Source organism: Mastacembelus armatus, chromosome 11 (genome assembly GCF_900324485.2).
Source record: "Mastacembelus armatus chromosome 11, fMasArm1.2, whole genome shotgun sequence".
NCBI classification, from domain to species: Eukaryota; Metazoa; Chordata; class Actinopteri; order Synbranchiformes; family Mastacembelidae; genus Mastacembelus; species Mastacembelus armatus.
Window position 1 is genome coordinate 18472654 of NC_046643.1, and position 25144 is coordinate 18497797.

General features: G+C 45.4%; 1 protein-coding gene across 22 annotated transcripts in view; it reads left to right on the top strand.

Annotated features, from left to right (window-relative positions):
* macf1a (microtubule actin crosslinking factor 1a) overlaps nt 1-25144 on the top strand; it is a 169044-nt gene that overhangs the window by 92115 nt on the left and 51785 nt on the right. For 21 of the 22 annotated variants that reach the window (XM_026299498.1, XM_026299502.1, XM_033325457.1 and 18 more), the window contains 36 exons: nt 54-192; nt 322-515; nt 718-877; nt 1080-1163; nt 1349-1456; nt 1571-1669; nt 1832-1954; nt 2052-2143; nt 2495-2630; nt 4720-11328; nt 11457-11612; nt 11782-11997; nt 12184-12357; nt 12603-12890; nt 13818-13967; nt 14260-14493; nt 14679-14858; nt 14958-15131; nt 15334-15501; nt 15924-16115; nt 16203-16376; nt 16618-16741; nt 16853-17052; nt 17162-17479; nt 17637-17803; nt 19154-19310; nt 19467-19578; nt 20052-20114; nt 20543-20781; nt 21084-21213; nt 22271-22470; nt 22784-23011; nt 23095-23371; nt 23728-24326; nt 24415-24603; nt 24753-24959. In XM_026299498.1, the coding sequence (XP_026155283.1) occupies nt 54-192; nt 322-515; nt 718-877; nt 1080-1163; nt 1349-1456; nt 1571-1669; nt 1832-1954; nt 2052-2143; nt 2495-2630; nt 4720-11328; nt 11457-11612; nt 11782-11997; nt 12184-12357; nt 12603-12890; nt 13818-13967; nt 14260-14493; nt 14679-14858; nt 14958-15131; nt 15334-15501; nt 15924-16115; nt 16203-16376; nt 16618-16741; nt 16853-17052; nt 17162-17479; nt 17637-17803; nt 19154-19310; nt 19467-19578; nt 20052-20114; nt 20543-20781; nt 21084-21213; nt 22271-22470; nt 22784-23011; nt 23095-23371; nt 23728-24326; nt 24415-24603; nt 24753-24959 (13060 nt within the window). The remainder of the gene's footprint in view (nt 1-53; nt 193-321; nt 516-717; nt 878-1079; nt 1164-1348; nt 1457-1570; nt 1670-1831; nt 1955-2051; nt 2144-2494; nt 2631-4719; nt 11329-11456; nt 11613-11781; nt 11998-12183; nt 12358-12602; nt 12891-13817; nt 13968-14259; nt 14494-14678; nt 14859-14957; nt 15132-15333; nt 15502-15923; nt 16116-16202; nt 16377-16617; nt 16742-16852; nt 17053-17161; nt 17480-17636; nt 17804-19153; nt 19311-19466; nt 19579-20051; nt 20115-20542; nt 20782-21083; nt 21214-22270; nt 22471-22783; nt 23012-23094; nt 23372-23727; nt 24327-24414; nt 24604-24752; nt 24960-25144) is intronic. The other variant, XM_026299505.1, reaches the window with a different exon arrangement.

The window sequence follows — 25144 nt, forward strand, 5'->3', positions numbered from 1 at the left end:
TCTTTGGGATCAGACTTTGGGATAATTTATTTACCCATCTTTACCCTCTTCAGGTTAAAGACAGTAGACATCCTGATTCGCAGCCTGGACGATGCAGAGAGCCAGGTGAGGAAGTACGAGAACAGACTAAGTGAAGAGGACATCGTTCCTGCTGACACGGCGGCCATTCAGAACCTCAGGGAACAGCTGGGGGTAGGAAACACACTGTCACTTTAAATCATCTGTTGGGCAGCTGAAGATGAAGGCTCATGAAACTCTTGGACTCTAACTTTGTGCTGCATCCCTTGTATTTCTTTTGTTTACTGTGTTATCCCTTTCTAGAAGTGGCAGGCTGAACTTGCCGAGCATGAGGGCATCTTCCAGTCTCTGCAGTCCGAGGTACGGCGTGCCAAAGAGGCAGGGTCTCAGCTCAGCAAGCTCCACCCTGACCGCAGCCCCGAGCTGGAGCTCTATCAGGACAGAGCCAGCCAGATGACAGAGAGGTGGAGCGGAGTCAAGAGACAGATGGAGACACGGTGAGGAGGACAGTGTGGAAATGAGGAAAAACAAAAGACTTGAGGTTGAATTAGGAGAATAGGTTTTGTAGCTGACAGTGATCTGATTTTATAAAAGAACAACAAACATGGAACATGTAGTCAGGATATAAAACTGTGTTTTACTTTACTGCCCTGGACATTTTTGGGACAAACGTTCTGAAACTCTCCTGTTTTATTGCAGACAAACTGATCTTGAAGCTCTGGGCTCAGCCCTGCAGCTGTACAGAAACGGTCACTCTGCTCTGATCAAGTGGATCGAAGAGACGACAGAGAGACAAGAAAACACACAACCTGGACAGACTGACAGTAAAGCGCTGTCTGAACAACTAGCCCAGCAAACGGTTTGTAACGCTGATTACATCTACTTTAATTCTTGGCTTGGTAACAATAATTAAATGTCTTGGACTGATTCTAGATAATGATCGACTCATTTGGAATAGAAATATTGTAGTAATGTAGTGTAGTAGAAAAACAACAAAACCGAATGTCCACGTTTTATCTGACTGACTTAAATATTATATTTTAACTGATTCTCCTCTGCAGGCTTTGGTCGCTGAGATTGAACAGAACCAGATCAAACTAGACGAGTGCCAGACTCACTCCAAACAGTACTGCACCTCAGTGAAGGTGAGATACTGTCACAGAAACACGTCTTTATCTTTGCTTTCACACTATTTTAGATGCGTGAAACATCTATATTTGCAACTGCGGTTCAAATGTGGTCGTCACTACTCTGTTCTGTGTTGCCTACAGTCAAAAATACATGAACTGTAAATTTGTTTAATGCAAGTGTCGTGACTGTCTGTCTGCAGGACTATGAACTGCAGCTGATGACATATAGAGCCTTTGTGGAATCTACACATAAGTCACCTGTGAAGAGGAGGAGAATGCACTCTTCATCTGACGCCATCACTCAGGAGGTTATAATTACTTACTGTTTTGTTCAGTGCCACAGTGTTTTTTGTGTTGAAATTAAATGAAGTATGTTTTGCTTACAGTAAATGCTGTAACTGTTTTTGGATGCATCTCTCTAGTTCATGGACCTGCGCACACGCTACACAGCCTTGGTCACCTTGACAACCCAGCATGTAAAGTACATCAGTGATGCCCTGAGAAGACTTGAGGAAGAGGAGGTAGGACTTTGTTTCACTTCAGTTCATTAACACACTTACGGCTTTTTGTAGTCGGGTGTTAGAAGTGTCTCTCACATTAATACTAATATCAACAACAAATGAACTAATAAGTTGGATTGAGGTGTAGCTTTTAAAACATACTTCATCTCTCGCGTTTTGCAGAAAGAGGTGGAGGAGGAGAAGCAGGCCAGGGTGAGCCAGGTTTCAGATCTGCTGACCTGGGTCAAAGGCCTCCAGGGACGGACTGGTGGGCCGAACGCTGAGTCTTCACTTGCTGCCCAGCAGGTACAACAAGATGTGAAGCATTAGATTGTGTTTGTGCTGTGAAGGCTGCAGCTGTTTATACTATTCTAAGCATCTCATTCATGTGTGTCCTCTGTAGGCCATCAGCGAACACCTAACAGCCAGGAAGGATGACGTGGCTGAAGCCATAAGGAGTACACAGGTCTTCCTGCTATCAAAACAGGCCAGCAAGTAAGATCATGCATGCACACACACATTCACTCTACACATGTGACCTTAGAAACCAGCAGAAACTCTCACACTATGAGGACATGAATGAAAAAGTTTTTCAAATGGACACGTTTACAGTAAATATACAGTACATGCACCAGAATGTGTTTTTCAGCAGCAAACACAGAAGTGCAGATAGTGCAGGTAGACTGTAGTGCAAACTATTTATCCTTTTTGGGTGTTTTGGGTAAGGTCCTTTAACTTTAAATCTTTTTTTTTTTTTCTTAATCGATGCGATTGTGTGAAATCCACATGGGTCTGACAAACTCCAACACATTTAAAGCCCATGATCTTCACCTGTGTCCTCTGCAGGCTGTCTCAGGAGGAGCGAGCTCATATGGAGGCTCAGCTGGGCGAGCTAAATGCCACCTACAACCAGCTCTGTGACAGTTCCACCCAACAGCTGCAGCAGCTGGAGCAACAACTGGCCAAAGAGGAGGAAAGAAAGGTATATTGGTGGGAGGGGTGGGGTGCGATGGAGAAGGGGCACTGCAGATATTTGACAAAATGCGTTCTGCTTATGCAAGCAGGAAGAAATGTACCGTGAAGGGACGTTTATAAAATGTTGCTTTCAGTCTGAATACGCTTGCAAGCTAAGCAGGAGTCTATGTGTGGGCCAGCAAGAGTGTGTGTGTTGTTCAGCATGTTGTGTGTTCACGGAGTGTGCATTTTTCACAAACACCATTATTGACAAAACTCACTTATTGACTTGGTTTGGTTTAACAAACATCACAGACCCAATTCAGACGTGTCTTCAGATCCTCTAAAGATTTTATTTTCTATTTTGTTTCTTTTTTTTTTTTCCTTTTTTTTCCTTTTGTTTGACCTCACATTACAAGTTGCATCCAATCAAAGCCTGAAGTAATCTGAAAAATGTGGTCATTTAATTTATTTTAATCCCTAAGAACAAATGTGGGTGTCACTGGATGACACTGTCTGAACTGGGCCTCAGCATGGAGTGTTCCACTCTCATATTGGAAAAGCCTGCAGTCATTACTGTACCCACTCTAATTGTTGTCATTTTCATCATCATCGTCATTTTCATCTGAAAATACATCCGCTCAACCGCTAACGTGGTTAATACGTGGCCTCAGTGGTGCCGCACCGCTGCACCAGTCATGCTAGCAGTTAGATAAATCTGCTTTGTTAGAAATAATTTTTAAAATAGACGCTTTACATTTGACTGTCATCTCTGTAGCTACAAAATAGTATCAAGTTGCTTTTCTTTATGTGGTAACAAAACACTACATAAAGTCAACACGTTACATTTCAGCGTTTATTTTGCACTGCAAAGATTTACCTCATATATATGAACATGTGCAGTCACCCAATAGGAGTCACACATTCACAGCTCACCTCATAGAAGATGCTGCATAAAAAATGAGTTGAATGTGTGTGAGAATTTGAGGTTTGAAGCAGTGATGGTAATGATTCCTGATTGAATGTTGAATGGTTTCCAGGGGGTTTTATGTGATTGACAATATTTCACTGAAGCACAGATGTTTTGTAAAAGTCTGTTTTGGTTTAGAGTGAGAGTGCACCAGAGGCCAGCTATGCAAAAACAACAACAACAAAAAACACTTCACCATTTGAGCATGTTGTGTCCAGATCACAAGAGTGTGTGAATGAGAAGTTTTGTGTTTGTCCTAATGCAAACGATTAATGTGTGAAACTTTAAACCAGCATTTTGCTTGAAAATCACTAACAGCTGCCAAAGGAGAATTGTGGACATCCGAGCACTGAGCCGAGGATCAGAGTCAGAGACGGAAAACAATGCAGGATATCTGTAGACAGCTTAAACCTCATAAGGTGTCTCACACAAAGACCACCTTTGAAATGGTCTGCACTGATAAAATTTCCATATCGGTAATTAATTCCTCCTCTTGTCAGTTTCCATTGACAAGCGTCAGACCCAGTGTCATAGTTTAAGTTCTTAAGCCAGCTCCAGTTTAAAGGTCAGCAGGGGGATTTAGTGTGAGGAGTCAGAATGACGAGTGGCATGCAGAACGCTAACAACCAGCTTCTCACCTGTCGCGCCTCGCTCTGCCGAGCCAAAAGCTGGCCCATTAGTGTGTGTGCCGCGGGACAAGCCCGTACGGTAAGTAGCGCTCGCTTTCTCTCTTACCGTTGCCTGTAAGTTTTTTCTCATTTGTACATTTTATTCTCCTCTTCCTCTAAATATTTGTCTTTGCTTACCTTTACCAAGAGCTTTTTTTCTGCATTTTTTTTTGTTACTGTTTGCTTTGTTGCATGCTTAGTGCTTGTTTTAGAATAGCAGTGGTAAGTATTAATGCATGTTTTATTAGAAAAAGAGTAATTAAAATATGGGAAAGGATCAAATCAGAATCATCTAATATTTTTTGTTTTCGGGGCAGCTGGTTATGGGTTTTCTTCTTTTTCTGATTCTACCATCTGATTCTACCCATAATATCCTATAATATAAAACCATAGTAACATACTACATGTGTTTAGTGGCATACAACATTAGCATAACAGAGTGAATGCTAACTGTAAGTTTGTTTTCTATTGTTCTGTAGATCCAAGTTGTCATTGCTGGAGTAATCGACCTGGGAACAGTGGAAACATTCCCAGTGTTCCAAGCAGCCCAGCGTGGTCTTATAGACCAGGACACCTGCCATGTACTGCTAGAGGCTCAGCTTGTTATGGGGGGACTGGTCCAGCCTGACTCCCCCCTCACTCTTTCACTGGAACAAGGTCTAGCTCAAGGCCTGATTGACGCCCACAGCAGACAGTCCCTTTCTGAGCTGGAGAGCGCCTTGTGTTTGGTGGACAATGCCAGGTCTGCAGGTGACCAACAGCAAAATGTGTTGCCAGTAGCTGTGGCCATGGAGTTAGGACTTTTCAGAGAGGAGGTGGGACTTCGTATTCTGGAACTCCAGATGAACACTGGAGGCTTGCAAGATTCAACTGGTAAAATCATAAGTTTGGAGAAGGCAGAAGACATGAGACTTTTGACTCCCAGAACCATCACCAAGCTCCACTCAAGGCTACAACAGAAAGAGCTGATTGATCCAAACACAGCTGAAAAATTAAACTTATATGAGCTACAGCAGCGCTGCGTCATCAGTGACGATTCAGGTCTCCTTCTCTTCCCTGTTAAACAGCAACCTGGGGGAACAGTCTGCCTTCGCTCTGGCAGGAAAGTTGGCATCTTCCGTGCAGTCCAGGAAGGTCTAATTGATCGGAAGGTTACTGTACGACTTCTGGAAGCTCAGCTTTTTGCTGGTGGTATTTCTGACCCACGCTCTGGCCACCGGCTAACAGTTGATGAGGCTGTTCGTCATGGGCTAATGGACCAGGATCTAGCATGTGCCATGTTAGCACGACAGCTGCAACATGGGGGAATTTTAGATCCTTTCAGTGGAGAACGCCTGGATTTGGAAGAGAGTATTCGCAGAGACCTTCTCTCATCTCGTATGGCTCTGTTGGTCCTTGAGTCTCTTTGGGCTTTCATGGGCCTGCTCTGGCCTGAATCTGGAGAACTTCTGCCTGTTGCCGAAGCTCTTCAACAAGGAGTGATCTCAGGAGAGCTATCAAGAAACATCCTAGCACAGCGCCATACGATTGGGGCTCTTTATAACCCTGAAACCCTCCAGGTGCTGCCCCTAAACCAGGCTGCTGAAGAGGCCCTTGAGCCCAGTGTAGTACATTTTCTCAAAGACACTCAGATCCCAGATGTTCTTCTCAATATGAATCAGTCTGGTACCCCATCTCTAAACCGCTTTAGTTGGGGTTCCACCAGCTCCTCCCCACCTCCATCTTCTCCACCTGCGTCATGTCCTGCAGGCCTGGTCTGGGATGCTGCACCAACAGACGTAATGAACCCTGAACAACAAGCAAAGCACAAGCTACTGTTTCACCTCATGACTCACAGCTATGTGGATGCTCATTCTGGGAAACGGCTGGTGCTACTAGACCCTGAGCTGGTGGAGCTGGTCAAAGGCACTGAACTGGTTGCTGGAGATGTTGTACATGGAGGTGAAGTTAAGCCTCCAAGCACATTAGCCACAGATAAGCAGGGGAAGATGCAAATGATGAGAGAAATTAGTTTGACAGATATGGGAGTGGGTGACAGGCAGCTTGAACCTCAAGAGGAAACTTCAGCTGTACTCACACTAAGCGAGGATTTTGAGATCAGTGACATAGGCAGTGTAGAAGAAGGGTTTGAGGGGGAAAATGATGAAGTCCTACAGAAACCATCAGTAATTGTAGAGAGTGGTCTGAAACCATCAGTAATTGTAGAGAGTGGTCTGAAACCATCAGTAGTTGTAGAGAGTGGTCTGAAACCATCAGTAGTTGTAGAGAGTGGTCTGAAAGCATCAGTAATTGTAGAGAGTGGTCTGAAACCATCAGTAATTGTAGAGAGTGGTCTGAAACCATCAGTAATTGTAGAGAGTGGTCTGAAACCATCAGTAGTTGTAGAGAGTGGTCTGAAACCATCAGTAGTTGTAGAGAGTGGTCTGAAACCATCAGTAGTTGTAGAGAGTGGTCTGAAACCATCAGTAGTTGTAGAGAGTGGTCTGAAACCATCAGTAGTTGTAGAGAGTGGTCTGAAACCATCAGTAATTGTAGAGAGTGGTCTGAAACCATCAGTAGTTGTAGAGAGTGGTCTGAAACCATCAGTAGTTGTAGAGAGTGGTCTGAAACCATCAGTAATTGTAGAGAGTGGTCTGAAACCATCAGTAATTGTAGAGAGTGGTCTGAAACCATCAGTAGTTGTAGAGAGTGGTCTGAAACCATCAGTAGTTGTAGAGAGTGGTCTAGCCTGTGCAGCTAAAGGTGAAATCAGTGTAGGAAAAGTTGCACAAGAAAAAGCTGCAAAGAAAGAAATATCCAATCTTGACAGTTTAATGGCTTCAGCTAAAGGTGCATGGGAGTTGGAAGAAAGTGAACCCATGGATACTGGTGGTCAGGAGACTAGAAGAACAACCACAACAGTAGAACCAGTCACAGCATCACTCAAAGCAGAAACAGACGAAAAGATGCTATTGGAAGAACTGATATTACAGGAAGTAACAACAAATGAAGATGCTCATTTAACACTTTGTGAAGTTAGTAAAAATGTAAAACAGTCCCAGACTGAATCAGAAAGGATTAAACAAGAGGCTCCTGTGACTGAGATGGACTCAGTTCACGCTAAACCTCAGGTTGATATTTTTAAATCAGCAGCTGAAAAGGAAGGGGATGATGCTGAATTGACGAGGTTAGTCCTAGAGCTCAAACAAGGAGGGCTGATAACAGAAGATGGGGAGAAGCTTCTTCCTGATGAGGCTGTAGCCCAGGGCGTCCTCCCTGGTCACACTGCAGTTAAATTAATGGCCCAGGCAGGTCTGTTTGGGGGTTTCCTAGATGCCAGCAGTGGTGAGTCACTTAGCATGGAGGAGGTTATGCAGGAGGGTTTACTAGATGAAGACCTTATGTGGAGTGTTCTCAAGTCAGATAAAACTCTTGCAGGGGTTGTGGACGTAGAGAAGAAGCAGATCTGTGGGGTGAGGGAGGCGGCCAAGGCAGGGTTAATTGACTCCGACACAGCTGCTCGACTTCTAGAAGCCCAGGTGGTGTCTGGTGGAGTTGTTGATCTGCGTAGAGATAAGAAAGTTTCTGTCACTCTAGCAGCAAATCTTGGACTGATTGAGGATGATCAAAGAGAAGAATTGGTAGCACTGGAGAAAGCATACAAAGGAAAGGCTACAGATTCGGCAGCAGCCTTTAAAAAAGCCAGTTTACAACTACAGATGGAAGGTGTTATTGACCCAGAATCCAAGTCTCCGGTTCCTCTGGAACAAGCTATTCAAAAAGGTTTAATTAGATCAGAGGATGCTTATCAGGCGTTGGCAAGGCAGGTGGCTGAGGGTGGTATAATACATCACGCCTCAGGAATTAGGCTTTCAGTCTCTGATGCTGTCGATAGAGGACTAGTGGATCGATCCATCGCTCCTGGGCTAGAGGAACTAGAGTGGGTCTACCAAGGAAAAGTCAGCCCCTCATTTCACCCAGAAGCTATTATTCTCCAGGCGTCGACAGGAGCTATTCTAGATCCTGACTCTGGATGTAAACTGACATTGACTGAGGCCGTTTCTAAGGGTCATCTAGATGAGAATACAGCCAAAGAAGCCATGGCTTCTCCTACAGTAACACAAGGACCACTTGATCCCCAAACTGCACGACTTGTACCTTATTCAGAACTAGTGAACCAGGGTAAGATAGATATTGAAACTGGTAAACGCTTCTTGGAGGTGAAACCATTCAGAGGTATTTACACCGAGCACACAAGAGACAATTTGAGTCTTTCTGAGGCAGTTGCATCAAAACAAGTTGACCCAGTTCCAGCACTGAGACTCCTCCAAGGCCAGGCAGATAGTGGAGGGATCATTGACATCAGTACTGGGGAAAGACTCCCTCTACCTGAAGCCTGTAAAAGAGGTTTAGCTGGAGATGATATAGTCAAGGTAATAGCCACCAACCAGATTTTGAAAGGAGGCTTAGTTGATCCTGCCACTGGACGACGAGTCTCTAATCTCAGTGATGCTATTACAGCAGGGCTGGTATCACGTGACACAGCTGCATTGATTCAGGAGAAAGTGGCTCCTGTGGAGATGGAGAGTGATGAGGATAGCACCACACCCATTGCCTCCTCAAATGGCACTTACAGCCCTGCTGTCATGTGGTCAGCCTCAAGCCCAGATGAGAACACTGAGGTATTGTCTACATCTGAAGGTTTAGCAGTTACACAAGCTGATGAGAAGACAGTGTCTGTAGTATCAGATCAGTCACTAGTTTATGACACCACTACAGAAGAGGACACAGCTAAAGTGCCATTGTCAGAGAGAGAAAAATCTCTAATTGAGCCAGATCAGTCCATGGACCTCTTGTGTAATTTTGCAACTAATGTTGAGAAAAGAATTCAGCATGCCATAGAAGAGAGAATAAAGACAGACACCAGTCAGTCAGAGAAGCTTCCTAAAGAGGAGACTGGTGAGGGTACAGCCGATGATAAACAACTAGAGACCTTTGTTAGAGAGTTTGTTGGAGAATCCGTGCAGGTGCATGTGGACGATATCGATAGAGATTCACAGGAAGAGGTTAGAAAAGAGGCTCCTATTTTGAGGACTGATCGGGAACCAGTGAAGGTTGAGGGGAAGGATGAGAGCACATCAGTGATTTATTATGTTTCTGAAGTTGGAGACCTGTCAGGTTCCGTGATAGCAGAAATTAGAGATGGTGAAGAAAGCAAAGACAGCACTGGGTTGTCAGAATTGAATGAAGAGGGATATAGAAAGAGTGTTGTGGCAGCACAGAGAGATGATGGTTTAGATGGTGAGGCTGTAGGAGCAGGGAGAGAGAAACCTTCAAAGACTGAAATCAAATCTAGCACTGACATTGAGCGGTCAGAACAGACATTGGCACCATCCAAAGATATAGAAAGCAAAAGTAAGAAGAAGAGAAAGAATAAAAAGAAGGCAAAAGGTAAAGAAGCAGAGAGTGATACCCAACCTTCAGATACAAAGCATGCATCTGAAATTGAGCAAGCAGATGCAGAAAATACAGAGCAGCCTGAGGCTAAAGGTGCAGGAACAGATGAACTTGCATCACAAAACAAATATGAGAAATCACAAATTGAGGCTCAGGCAGTTTTGTTAAGACCCCCCATTGGACACAGTGAAGCAAAGATTGACTGGAAAAATGACACTGACAATGATTTGGTGAAACAGGGAACAGAAGTAGTTTCAGATGCACTGAAATTCACTACAGAACATAAACAGAACATTGAGCCACAGGACCAGTCGATTAAACTGGTGTTATTGAGGGATACAGAAAAGGATGACAGAGAGAAAGAAAGAGAGGAGATGAAAGAAGATGAGAACAGAGAGAAAGTGGAAGAGAAGACACCTGTTTCTCAGCAACCAGAACAACCAGAGAGCAGTCAGGAGGTCAAGAAAAGGACGGAGCAAGAATTGCCTCAGAAATCAACTCTACCAGATGACGAGAAAGCAGCCTTGATACTGAAAGCCAAAGAGAGTATTCTGAAGAAGGTGTTTGAAAAGGGAGTGAGTGAGAGGCAGGCTGCTGAGGAGCTGCAGGCACTGCGCAAAGAGGTGGGGAAGAAGGAAGTTCAAGGCACAGTTGTTAAAGATGTAAAGGCACAGACTCTGCCAGCGAAGGTTAAAATAGTGGAGAGCTGTGATGTCGAGAGACTGAATGGTGAGGAAAGGGTGAGTGTCAAACAAGACAAAATGGAACTGACAAAGGTCAAAGAAGACACGACTGTGGAAAAGCTTTCAACCAAGGAGGACATGGACACCAATCTGTTGGAGAAAGAAAAGAGCAGGAGTCTTGGAAAGGAAAACTTGCAAAAAGATGATGAGAAAGCTCCAACACTCCAGCAAAGCAAACGAAGTAAGAAGAGCAAGAAGTCCAAGAGTCCAAAGGTCACAGACATATCTCAGCCTGATGCTGAGACCTTAGAGACAGAAAAGAAGTTTGACCCTCAGGTCATAACAGGAAAAATTACCACCAAATCTTCAGAGGCAAAAGCACTGTCAGATCTCGATAGCTCAGCTTTGGTTAAGGAGCCGAGGACGGACAGACATACTGATGGTCAGTCAGCCAGTGATGTACTCCAGCCTTCACTTAGTGAGAAGACAAATGAAATGGAGAACGGAGCAATTAATGTTAAAAGACCTGAAACTAATCAACAAAGTCCATCATATTTACATCACTCAGAGGAATCCCAGTCACGCATTGAAGAACCCATACAACTGTCAGAGGTAATGGGGAAAGAAGAATCCCAAGAATCACATTCAGAAACCAGGAGTCCAGGATCCATTGACTCCTCTCACATCCAACCCAGAGATCAGTCTGTGGCTCCTGGCACACAACAAGATGGAACAACTGGGAAAGGTAAAAAGAAGAAAGGAAAACAGCCACCTCAAGTTAAAAGTACAAAGGTTCCTGAATCGAAATCTTTAAAAGACCAGCAGCAACATATTACATCTCCAGAACCAGCACCTTTTCTCTCAGAAGATGTTTCAGCTGAGTCTGGATCTCCTGTGGTCCCTGAGTCTGATACAGGCACTGAGAGCTGGGGAGAGGACGAGGATGAAACCAGACAGAGTCGACAAAGTGTAGGATTCTTTCTTAAATGTTCTCATTTATTTACATGAAATATGTCACAAACTGTAAACGGGTATATCAAGATTATAAATTCTCTCAGGTATGTTATTATGTTCTTTGTGTGTTTCTATTCCCACAGTCCTCATTAAAGCGCCAGGAATGCCTGGAGCATGACCAGCGAATCGTAGCTCTGGTGTCCATGATAAGACATATCGAGGTTCGAGTGAAACAGCAGCAGCAGCAGTCTGTGGGCCGCAGCCTCATCGCCCTGGACGACATCATCAGACAGACGGAGGTGAGAGAAAAGACAGAGCTGTGTTCTCTTTAATGCTTACATTTTTCTGCAGTTTCAGTTTTACGTTTGGTTACCAGTGTGAGAAAACAGCAAAGCTGATTTAAGGATTAGTCTCATTCCAAACAGTATCAACTAAACTTTTGTTCTCTTTTCCTAATCTGTTTCTCAGACTCTGGACCTTGAGTTGCGTGACTTGGAGCCTGAGATCACCAAGGAAGTGGAGGCTGCTGAGCAGCTGTTGAAGCCCCAACCTAAAGATGTTCCCCCACAGCTCCTATTGGCCCTGGAGAAAGATGGGCGGAGCCTGACCCGAGGGTATGAAGCTGCCAGGGCACTTTCTGAGGGCATCCTGCAAAGTCTACGAGACCACAGAGACTCATACAAGGTAAAATAAGCCATGACCAGACTCGTAGGTGTTCACGTGTCGTAGTGGTGATGTGGTAGCCTTATTCTTATTACATGTCTTTGTGTCCTGAAAGTTCCTCATGAGCTCTGTGTAGAGCTCTGTGTTTATTAGACGAGTACAAAGCTGTGATGGTCACCAGAGGGATGTGATCGATCTTTCTCTCAGGAGGCAGTAACTGCAGAGCAGAGGTCTCTGGGAGGACGAGTGGAGAGTCTGCTGGCCTGGCTGAGGGAGACGGAGGCTCAGATGGATGGAGGAATGGCAAGGATGGAAAAAATGGAGAAAGCAGAGAAAGATGACAACCATGATCAGCTCACACAGCAGCTGAATCTTTGCAAGGCAAGTTTAATTTTTAAAAAAAGCTGTTTGGTAATGCTCCTTTCTGTGGGAATTCATTCAGTGAAACAAGGATCGCACTGCACCGTGTAAGAGAACGCACGGTTTGACTAACTCTTTTAAAACAAAGTGTTTGTTGGCTGCTTTTACGTTGTTGCCTCAGTGTTCACCTCTTGCTCACTCCTTGAGTTATGCAGCAGTAATCCTTCTCGCTGCTAACTTTACCCCTGTTCCTCCGCTGTGTTTAGGAGCTCCAGTCCTCTCTGACCGGTCGCTCCAGTCAGGTCAACGACGTGGCCTTTGACATTCAGGTGTTCATCTCAGAGCGAGCTCAAGACCTGGGCCCCGAGCAGAGCAGGCAGCTTCTGGGGCAGCTTCAGCAGCTCCAAACGACCTTCCACAGGGCGTCAGGCCAAGCCCAGGCCTGGGCCGATGCCCTCTCCGCCCAGAGAGAGAGGGAGGAGGAGTGGCAGCGCAGGGAGAGGGTGAAAGAAGAGGAGAAGGACAAAGAAAGGCAGAGTGCAAGGGAGAGAGAGGTTTGGAAAAAGATGATTGAGTCTCAAATGTTGTGTTATTTCTCACTAATGCTATTTAAATGCCATTAGTTTTCACATATGACACAGCTTTGTCATTCTATAAGCTGCCGCCATGCTTTCTTATGAAATCTCAGTACTGTTTGGAAACACACTCACATTCTCTACATGCATTAGAAACTCATATGAGACCAGCAGCAGTCTAATGTAAACTAGCTAACCAGCACCATAGTGGATCATCACAGACCTCTCATCATTTCACACCTTGACAACAAACCACTGCTGCTCTTGTTGCAAAAGCTTTGCCACTGGACATTGACAGTATCACCACTCTCTCTCCTACTGCACAGGCTTTTGTCCAAGTGTGTTTGCTACTCTGCATGTCTCCATAACATGTGTTTTATTAACCTGTTTGCCTTGCTGTTCCAGATTGCCACTGAAGGAAATCGCTTGTGTCACGGCGGTAAAGGCTAGAGATTTGATAGCAGAAAAGCCTCGCTGGCTACAGAGCTTGACTGTTTTTCCTCTTGTCTCGTGCGAACGCGGAGGAGAGGGGGGAAAAACAGCAAATAAATATCTGTTTGATTTCTCTCTGTATTGTTTGTTGTTGCTTGACCAACATGTCGGAGTGAAGAAACTATTTGTGTGTCTGTATGTCTGCTGGTGTGTGTAAGTGTGAACTCTGGACACAATCTGCTCAAAGCTTGGCACTACACCAGAACTTTGTTTAGGGGCAAATGTGCATTTATTGTGCTCTGACTGATCAAAAAGGGAAAATGGTCTTTTCCTGCCACATGATCCAGTTTTATTGTTTATAGTAGACTCTTGTCTGCTGTTTCACTGTTTCAAGTCTCTGTTTTCCTCACATTTCTTTCCTGTGTGGGTCTTTGCTCTTTTTTCTTTCCACCTCTCCTCCTTCATTTCTCTCAGGTGGTTCAACTGCAGAAAGCCGAATGCTCACAGAAACTGGAAGGGCTCACCATGTGGTTGGCTGGTGCTGCCAGTTTGCTGGCCAGTCAGAAGGCTGGTGCCGAGTCAGGTGACGTGAGCGTCCTGCAAGAAAAGCAGAAAACATTAAAGGTATGAAACTTTCCATCTCCTTCCACATCAAAACTCTGTAGGGCACATGAACTGAACAGTAATCACACAAATCAAACTGGTTTCCATGTTTAGATCTACATTCATATGTGGATTCAAGTCAATATTATTCTATTTGTAAAGTATTATTGGCATTTTAAAAAGAGTTACTTCCTGCTGTTCTGCTCTCCTCTCCTGTTTGAAGCCCATCAACACTCTTGGCGACTAGCATGTGTTATTCACCCGCTGAACATGTTCACTTTGACCACACCAACCCACTTTTCTGTCTCTCCAGGAAGTACACAAGGACCTGCAGACTAAAGGTCAGGGCATAGCTGAGGCCATCCGCTCTGTGGAGGATTTCCTGGCAGAGCGAGGAGAAAGTCTGAGCCCAGAGGAGAAGGAGAGCCTCCAGGGGGCGCTAACAAGAATGAAAGAGCAGTACAGCGCCCTGACAGATTCAGCAAACACATCACTGACGGAGCTCAGCACAGCCATCAACACCACGGTGCAGCAGAACACACAAAGGGTAGGAAGATACAGAGTGGTTGCAGATATATATGTGGGCTTCTCACCACAGCAGTGCAAACAATTATCATTTCAAAAGAAAAAAAAATATGGTCTGATCTTTCCCTTTTTGTAGTCACATTTGTTACAGTTCAGACTGTTCCAGAATATATTTCTTATTGATTCTTTCTGCTTCCTCTGCTTCAGGCAAAGGCAGTGGAGGAGCTTCAGGAGACACAGGGCCAGATAGACTCTCTGCTGAATGAGTTGTCCTCCCTGAGCCAACCAGGCACAAGAGGAGCAGGATTCACGGTGGTTCAAGATGTTACTGATTCACCATTCACACCACCAGAGGGCGCTGTGATATCACACACGGAGATGCTGCAGGTCAGACCCTCTAATCTGTGTTATATATGCCTATATTTCCACTCCAGTATCATAAGCTAGTACCAGTTTACGACCACTAACCTTTGACCTCTTTCTCAGGCGGAGCTTCAGCGCCTTCAGTCTCGCCAGGCAGAGGTCCTTCAAGTAACCCAGTCAGCTCGTGCCCTTTTGGACCAGCCTGACTCCACTCTGCCTCCTGAGGAGAAGCAGCGTCTTCGTGCTGCCCTGGACCAGCTGCAGGCCCAGCACCAGGACAGACTGCAGAGCTGCCAGGTGCACAGAAGAAATCCTGATACTAACTGTTACTAAATGTTTACAACACATTAATACAACTAACAGCATGCTGGAAATAGATTCTGATGTTTTGTTTTTATAAACATGAATAAACGTGAACATGATCAAGAAAACTGAGTTTTTACATATTTGTTGATCTGTTTTTGTGACTGACTGTTACCGCTCCAATTATTTCTTCTAGGACCGTCTGAGGAAGTCAGAGACCCTGAGAGATGAGATGACCAAGTTTCTCCAAGAACATGGAAGTCTAGTTTCCTGGCTGGAACAGAACGAACAGGAGCTCCGTTCCCTAGGGGAAGGAGAAACTGATGCGCAGGGACTGAAGGGCCGGCTGGACGAGCACAGAAAGGTACAGAAAATACACACATTGATAATATATGGATACAACTCTGGCTGAGCTCTGTGTGTCTGTACTTGGGATATATTGACTGAATCTCTTTGGTTACTGCATCTGGGCCCAGGTTACACACACAGATTTCTAAACTGCCCTTTGTTCCTGTCGTGAAAGCTTCCACACTCAGTTTCCACCCGTCCTAATGCCGTCACATCTCATGTACACTGACACAGGCACAAATTCTCATCACTGAAAAACTCCATTGAAGGCGATCAGGATAGTTTTTAGTTAAGAATAATTTGATATCACACTTCTGTTACACATTTTCCAGCCAGCGAGCTGCTGCTCATATGTTTTCCATTCACTCATGAGGAAAACTGTTTCTGTCGGACATTATTTTCTTCTGGCTTCAACTGGAAACGTGTCTGTATTTCCAGCTTGCTGAGGATGTAATTTGCCACAAGGCGGACCTGCGTTTCGTCTCCATCTCTGGTCAGAAGGTTCTGGACTCTGTTCAAGGAGCTCTAGAGCAAGTTGGTGGTTCAGACCCAGCTCTGGACAACACCAGAGAACTTGTAACTGACAAGCTACAGGATGCTAACCACAGATACACAACCCTACACACAAAGGTGGGTAGTTCAAAAATCATTATACATTTGGTCACTCGGTCAGTCAGTTCTGTTTCATCCAATGAAATTCTTGGTTGGTGTGTGCAGTCCACAGAGTTAGGTGGACGTTTGTCGGGCCTGTTGGAGAGATACCAGCAGTACCAGGATGAGGTGGTCTCCCTCCACTCCTGGCTCAGCACTCAGGAGCAGAACCAAAGCATCGCCAAAGCCAGTGGAGACACAGACCCACAGAACCTGCAGAACACACTACGACAAGTGCAGGTGAGGAAGCCATGACAAACATTTAAGTAAACACTGGTCAAAGCAAGTGAGACGTTTCACAGTCTGGACTAGTCTACATCTTTTCCAGGTCAATACTCCACATATTGACCACAATGTTTCAAGTAATTGAAGTTTGAAAGAGAAATACTAAATAGGAAAGTATGTGGGAACCTAGTTTTAAAAAATGTGGTCCGCTCCATGGTGATTTAATTTTGACAGTAAATGTGTCATCTGTCCTCAGCTGCTGCAGGATGAGCTGGCAGAGCGCTCAGTGCAGCTGGAGAAGGTGAAGAGAGCAGGGAGAGACCTGGTCAGCACTGATGAATCTCCTTCCCTGAAAGCTGTTGACATCCTCTGTGCTGCAGGTAAATTCTTCTGCCAGATCTGTCCCCACTGGGCCTCTTTAGACTGCTCAACCTACGGTGTTTTAGTGTTCATGAAATAGATTCTCACAGTTTGTTTTTCTTTTGCTTCAGATGGTTTAGAGAAGAGATTTGGCTCCCTGTCTGCCTCTGTGTCCGAGCGGGCTGAGCAGCTTCAGACGGCTGTGGCCCAGTCTGTCAGTGTCCAGGAGGGCCTGAAGGGTCTGCTCAGCTGGTTGGACAAGCTGGTTCTGAACCCCGGACCAGTGGAGCCCACCTCACAAGCTGTCCAGGATGCCCTTACCCAGAATCAGGTAGGACTGCTATTAGAGAAAAACTAGAAAATCTCTTAAAAACACTATTGAGGAAATGATGCTGCATGATTACATGTGTGACTCTTCATCTTTTCCTCCACTTCCCCAGAAACTTCGGCAGGAGCTGCTCTCCAGGCAGGGCAGTGTGGAAGCAACGCGAGACTCTGTTTCCAAACTCCTTCAGAGCTCTGATGCCTCCACAGCCCCTGGTCTCCAGGCCTCTTTAGACGAATTGACTAAGCGCTACGCTGCAGCACAGGCCAGCCAGGCTGGAAGAGAAGCTGAGCTCAAAGGGCTGTTGCCCAGACTGGAAAGCTACGAGCGGCTTGGGACCGACCTCCAGGTCTTCACCCAGAGCCGACTCAAGGCTCTGAGCCCCATGGGCCAGCCAGACCGCGGTGTGGATGACTACAGGCAAACTATTGAGGTCAGCTGAAAAATCAGATCTGTATCACTTGGCCACCTGTGGCATGGCCTCATTTGTATTACTCATAATAGTATTAAAACTTCTTGAGGGTATTAGTCATTAGTTTTACTGCGTTAAAACTATCTTCAGCACTTTTGTCCTGCGTGTCTTTTCTCAGGAGGTCCGAGCGGAGCTGGAGCAGGAAGCTGGTCAGCTGAAATCCTTCTGCAGCCTCGGCACAGAGCTCAGCCAGTGTGAAGCCTTCAGTAACACTCAGAGCTTATTGGACAATGTCAAAGAGGTGTCTGATGATTTCAAACAGTTGGAAGCAAATGTCAACGAAAGGTAAAATGTTAACAGATAACAGAGAAATGCCAACTTTTGAATAATGCAGCCATGAATGTGAAGCCACTATTTTCAGATCTGTTGTTTTTTTTTTGTCTTGTAGTAAGACGTGAACTGATTTTCCTCTCTAATTTAGTGCATTGGTCGAGTTAAAGGTTAAATATAAAATAGGTGTCATGAGAATAATTATCGTGGAAACATAATTTTAGCAGTTTTTTATTCATCTCAGCTGCGCAGTTCACCATGAAATACACCAGGGGGCAGCAGACACACTGCTGTCAGAAACCTGTCAACTCCTGAATTACATTCTGTCCAGTTTTGGTCACAGGGAAAATTTTTTTTTTTTTTTTTTCAGGCTGACACCAAGTCAAACAGTCTGAGATGGATGGAGTCATATGTAACAAAAACTGAGAATAGTTCAGATACAGATGGGTCCCCTAATAAATAAAAAACACCGACTGGCTGAACAGAACAGTCTATGCTCCTGGCATTTGAAAAATTTGTTTTCTAAATTTGTATCCTTCATGGAGCACCAGTTGCTATGCCTACCCTGTTTGACGTCGTATCAGTGAGCAGCCACATTTGAAGCCTGTCAGCAGGGGGCTGGGAATTTATAAATACCTTTAGACAGATTGAGATTTATTGGATTATACTGCAGTTTGGTGAGGCAGTCACATAAAAATAACTAACATAGGTTGTCAAAGAGACGTACTGAAATGTGTCCACATCAGATGTCGAGGGATACATTTTAATATTTACTGTGCAGCAGTTGGTTCCCAGATACTGTACAGTGTGTTGGTGTGTGTGCATTGTGTGCGCACTGTATCTGTGTGAGCCGATGAACAGGCCTGGGTGCTAATATAAGCAGAGTGGACATGGCTCATTGTCCGTCCTATAAACTGCCCCCTCAGATAACTCGCAGCCTCGAATCCCAAGGGGGGAGAAAATAGCAGAATGATAATGATACCGTTCCACGCCAGACGACTTGTCAGGGCTGTTTTGTCTACAGGCACTCAGCACTTTTCCAGCTGTGGCTCCAGACACATCATATACGAAGAGTGAGGTCAAGACTGTGTTAATGATGACTGGGGGCCAGTGTGGACCTTGAATGTTCCCTGTTGATGATGCTTTGTGTATTTGTAGAGAAAATATAAACACAGAGAGATCAGATAACTGACTGACTTCATGTAGAAAACATGATGGCGTCCTTTTCCTTCCCACCTTTCTTCATCTTTAATCTTTTTTGTGCAACTTCCTTTCTGTTGTCTTCATCACTGCCTTGTACTCTGTCACTGTTCCTCATACCATCCTCTTCCCTTCTTTGCCTCACTTTGTGTTTTTCCGACCCAGGTTTGCTGCCATCCAGGCCTGTGAGCAGCAGCTGCTTCAGTTCCGTGGACTCTCTGGCTCTCTCCTCAGGTGGATTGAGACAGCCCAGGACCAGCTGCCCCCCAAAGAGGCCAACCTCAACACGGAGGGCCTGCAGAGAAGAGTTCAGCAGCTCAAGGTGTGTGTGTGTGTGTGTGTGTGTGTTTAACAATACATCAACCACAAAAAAAGCAATGAGCAGTAAGGTGGCAGCTAATCCTTCATGCTGTGTTTCTGTAAATGAAAGTGTTTAGGACTGTACTTGAATCCAGTGGAAATGTTTTACGCCCTTCAGGACTTACTGAACGACTGGGAGTCACAGGGATCCAGGGTTCAGGAGCTGAACAAGACGGGCTCAGAGCTGGAGTCCCTCATCATTGACATCACAGCTCCTCAGACCAAAACTGGTAAGAGCAGGGGTGGAAACATGGCCAATCAGAACAAGTGAAAGCATTTAGGTGAGATTTACAGATGATGGAGGGAGTAGAAAAGTCAACAAGAGACCTGAGAGAAAAGCAGATGCAAAACAAACCATGGGAGCAGGGAAGACGTTCAGATAGGGCAAAACAGAATCCAATAAATCAGAATTTATGATCAGATTTGGATAAGCTATGATGGTGGGGTTAATAACAGAAATTAGGAAGGGCTGCAAACACAATGTTGCTGATTCATGGTGTGACATGGAGTTTGTGTGTTATGTAAAGACTGTGGGTGTCCTCTGTGTCTTTGTTGCTGCTCTTGCTGGGCTCTGTGTCTCTAAAGATTTTCTTTGCTAATGTGTTCACAGTTTTGACATGCTGGTATATCACTAGTCCTGCTTGTTTGTGTGATGACCTGTGTATGAGTGTTGTACTCAGTTAGGTGTGCGTCTTTCTCTCAGGTGCTCCTCACATCAATGGCTCAGCAGGTCCCAGCAGTGTCAATGGCATTCACACCTGTAAAGGTGAGCTCTCCTTCTACTGTAGCTCTCTTTCCTGTCTGATCACTGCTTAAAACCAGTGTCTGTGCTAAACCTTAGCTCCAGTGTGGTGGACCTCACCTATGTTGGTGTTAAGGTTTTCTTACAGTGGTCGGCCTGAGAGATTTTGGCATTGTTCTCTGTTTGTTGTTGCCTGTGTCCTCTACAATTGTGTCAACTTTCTGTCCATACAAATCATCTGTCACTGGCAATTTTTTTTCTGCTTGAGAAACGCTCAGGGCCGTGTTTGCTTAGGCCAGTTAGGCCTCCTCTTTACTGTGCAGCTCTGTTTAACATTAGCCTGCTGTCCTAGATGGTACAGAACCACATCTGTTCTGCTAAGATGTTTTGTATCTCCTCTATTCTGCTGTGTAATCGTCTGCTTTCCCTTCTTGTTTCTGTTTTCCGCACAGACCTGACAGAGCTCCAGGTAGCTGTGTCTGATGTGAATGGTCGATATGAGACTTTGGGTGGCGAATTGAAGGAGCGACTTGGTCGCCAGCAGGCCTCACTGGAGCTGAGGCAGAAGGCCAGACAGGGCACGGAGGAGCTCAAGAGCTGGCTGATGGACAAAGAGAACAGCTTGAAACAAGGACAGACCGCCTCCCCCTCCAAACCTGAGGTGGTACGTGCCCAGGCCCAGGAGAACAAGGTAGAGGACTATTGATCCCTCATTGTCTGTGGCCCTTTTCCTAAGTGCACTTCCTATGGTATATGTTTATAGGTCGTCACTTCACTTTAAAACTGATTTTACCTTAAAAAAACAAACAGTCAGATCCATTTACAGTTCTGAAAGTTGCAGTAGAGAGCAGATAGTGTCAAATTAACACATAGTGCTGACATCTGTGCCAAATTTAAACATCACAGCTCTTTTATGGAGCTGGTTTTATTGAAAACATACAGTGTTTTCGAACTGTGCTTTTCTAGAAGTAAACACATCATGTTGTTTTCCAGGCCCTGCTCTCTGAGCTCGCTGAGCACTCTGGGAAGGTAGAGGAGCTGAAGAGCACATTGAGGAAGCTGATCACAGACAACCCTGACTCACCTGAGGCAGACACCTGGAGACGGCAGCTGCAAGAGATCGGTATGTGCTGCACATGGCAAAAACTATGCAAGGACACATGACAAGGTGATGAGTGGGGCCATTTTACAGAAACTGATTAGAAAACCAGAAAAAGCAAGAAAAATATAGAAGATGACATGGAGACACTGCACTGTAGGTTAATTGTGGGTTAACCACAGAAATACTGTGCAGTACTTATAGTACAGACTTTCAAATAAAGCCAGAAGAGCAATTATGAAGAAGTATCATGTGTCAGAGCCTCAGGTTGTCATGTGGAGGTAACATATACAGGGGGTGCAGGTTAGTGAGACAATGAAAGCACATCGCCTCAGGGACAGTCCATGTTTCTTTATGTCTGTTGGCTCTTTCCATAAAATATATATTCAAATAGACAACAAGATAAATATAAAAACTTTAGATGTAGACATTGCTGGAACAGAAATAATGACATTATTTAGACAGGGACAAAGGAGGAAAGGTTATTGGGCATTTTCCTGTAGCCTGTTTTTGTGCATGACTTCAGAGTTTGGACAGTAATAATTCTGCAGCAGTGTAAGAGACGGAGAGAAACTGAGATCGATATTATCCAGGGAGAGAGTGGGAAGTGTTCCTGTCAAAGCTATTTGTTTGCTCACATACTTGATATTTTTACCAGGGCCTCGCATGAGGTAACAAAGACAGAAATATTTAAGGTGAAATCCAAGAAGGGGGCCTTTTATAATTCATATTTCATAATGTCTTTTCAATTCCATGTGGACTGAACACACACACACACACACTCTGCTGGATGCTGAGGATATGAGTCAGAGGGAAAAAGAGACTGAAGCAGTAGGAGGGACAAGAAGAAGAAAAATGTCTTGTCAGGTTTAAATGAAGGAGGCTGATTACGTCATGGTTTCTTCTGTTAATATTTTATTACCCTCATTTTATACTGTACTGTAATAGGACTGAAGGAAACTAGACAGGAAACCTCACACAATAAACATGCTGTCCACTAACCTTTTGTCAGCTATCAGATACACATTTATCAGCATTTTGTTGTTTCCTCACTCGCCGCTCCTTTGGTTAATTTCTCCAGACTCACGCTGGCACACAGCCAATCAGACTGCAGCCCAGAGGCAGACCGAGCTCGAGACGTGCGCCGATAGGCTGGGCAGCTTTGCGTCAGCAGCCAATCAGCTGGGCCCGTGGCTGAGGGAGAAGGAGCTGATGATGAGCGTGCTGGGACCCCTCAGCATCGACCCCAACATGCTCAACACACAAAAACAACAAGTACAGGTATGTGGCAGAATCGCAGAGATACTGCCAACAGGTGCATGTACAACAGCTCAGTCAGTGCTCACACACGTGAGTGTATCCTCAGTGCACCAGTAATTACTCTTACTCTATCGCTTCCTTGATTAGGGTTGTTGTTTTTCATGTTTCAACCCACTTCAGTTATAAAGGAAAGCTGATTTTTAAGCCTTGACAAAATGGAGACTTACATAGTGCAACAAAAAATTTGAGTCACAAATCCTGTTAAAATATTACCAGATTTTTTTCAGGCCTTTTTGCTTTCATGCTGTAAAATCCTCTTTTTTTTTTCATTTAGTTCATGCTGCGTGAGTTTGAGACCCGGCACCCGCAGTTCGACCAGCTGACCCAGTCTGCTGAGGGTATCCTCTCCCAGACTGGCGATGCTGCCCAGGACCCCAAGGACCTGGCAGAGGTGCGGACTGAGCTGGACTCCATCTCCCAGCAGTGGGAGGACCTAACAAACCGACTGACTCAAAGGTCAAAACACATCGACCAGGCCCAAGGAACCAGTGAGCGGTACCAGGTCAGTGCAGTTAGAGTAATGGTTTCATGTTACACTGTCACCGTGAGGGTGTAATTTTCTAACCCTCCTCCTGTCCTGGCCAGGCCTTGCTGAGAGAGCTCTCCTCCAGTGTTGCAGCTCTGAGTGAGAGGTTGGATGCTCAGGCCTCGCTGAGCGCCCAGCCCGAAGCACTGAAGCGTCGCCTGCAGGAAACTGGAGAAATCCGCTCAGAGCTGGAGAGACGGCGGACCGAGCTGGCCGAGGCCGAGAAGCTCTGCCAGGAGCTGAGCGCCATCGTAGCCGAACCCTACCTGAAGGAAGAGCTGAGTAAACGACTGGAGAGTGTCAGCGGGCCGCTGAAGAGTTTGGAGGAGCGCGCAGGTTTGTGGAGTTTATGTGGCTGATGTTTTTAAATAAAAGCCAGAATTCTCTAGGTGCCCTGGTCTCTTTATGCTTGTTTTTTTTTTTTTTTACTAGTAATACTTTTTTATACAGACGTAATGGTCCAATTGAATTAGTTAGGCAGATTGATGTAGTCAAACAACATTCCCCTTCAAATGTAATCCCTCTTTAGCTAGAATGGAAGTATTGTTTTGATTACAAGCAAAAACTGCTAACAGATCCACTGACACAAATACAAGAAAAACTCCACAAGGCCCATTTGTCCTTTTTTGTTTAAAATAGATTTTCAGTGTTTATGTTTTTAATTCCTTGTGCTTTGCTTTCCTGTCTTCTAGCTGACGGTCTGTCTCAGCTCCAGGCTGCCCTGTCGTCCACCCAGCAGTTCCAGCAGATGTTTGAGGAGTTACGCTCCTGGCTCGACAAACAGGCAGATCCCAGAGAATCCTCCAGCGATTCCTTGCCCTGTCAGCCTGAGGCCATCCGCTCTCTGCTGGCACAGACAGAAGAGCTCCAGCGTGGCATCGCCAGTCAGCGAGGTTCCTATGAGCTCATTCAAGCTGAGGGAGCGTCACTGCTCGCTGGTCTCCCAGCAGGCGGAGATGAACGGTCTGCCCTGCAGTCCCGCCTGGCCTCTTTACGACAGGACTGGGAGGGGTTGAACCAGAAAATCTCAGATCGAGAGGGCAAACTGAAAACCACTCTTGCCAAAGCAGAAACCCACCAGCAGCACAAGGCTGAGCTGATGCCATGGTTAGCAGAGTGTGAAGAGAAAGATGGAGAGATCCAGCCATCACTGGATGCATCTGCCCTGGATGAAGCTTTGCAAAAGGCCCGAGGTCTGTCACTGGACCTTGAGAGACGTCAGCCCCTCCTGGAGTCTTTCAATGCTGCGGCTGATCAGCTGCTGGAACAGTGCTGCATTGGCGAGGAAGAGGTACACACTTGTCACTTCTGTGTGTGCTGGTATTGATCTAAAAATCAAAATGAAGAAAACTAAACTGATGTAAACAAATTTTCTGTAGGTACGAGATGAGAAGGCTCAGCTGAACCGCAGGGTGGACAGACTGGGAGAGAGTCTCCATAACCACACCTCCCAGCTAGAGGAGCTGGCGGGCCGCCTGAAGGAGTTTGAAGAGGGCAGACAGGCTGTGGAGAGGAGACTAGAGGCTGCCAAACACCAGATTGAAGTCCAGGAGGCTTTAGGACCTCAGGTACTGAAAAACATTGTTCACATTGTCATTTTTTTAAAATTCTACTTTGGCAGGGCAAACAGAGTACTGGAAAGTATTTTCATGACAACATATTTTGCTGCAGTTATGTGCCGGAAATACCCTTTTCAACTGATGACTCTCCCATTCAGGCCTGCAGCGCCAAGAGCCTGGAGAGGTTGAGGGGTCAGCAGGAGAACCTGAGGTCCCTGCAACCTCAAGTGGTCTACCTCAGAGACCTGGCACAGGGGCTGGTGCACGATGCACCCGAGACACCAGGAGGCAAAACCGAGGGGGCACAGAGGCTTCAGGAGCAGGCCAGAGACACAGAGAAAGACTATAGTGATGTTACTGACAAGGTGAGGAGAAGGGATGTGAATGATTAAACATCTGGAACATGCTCGGGGTTTAGCTGGTAATCATTAAGCAAATACAGTCATCAAACATTCCTCAAATAATTACATCTGCAAAAAGCAACAGCATATTTTAGTATTTCCCAATACATCATTCTTTTAGGGTACGTGCTCCAGTTTGAATTACCAAC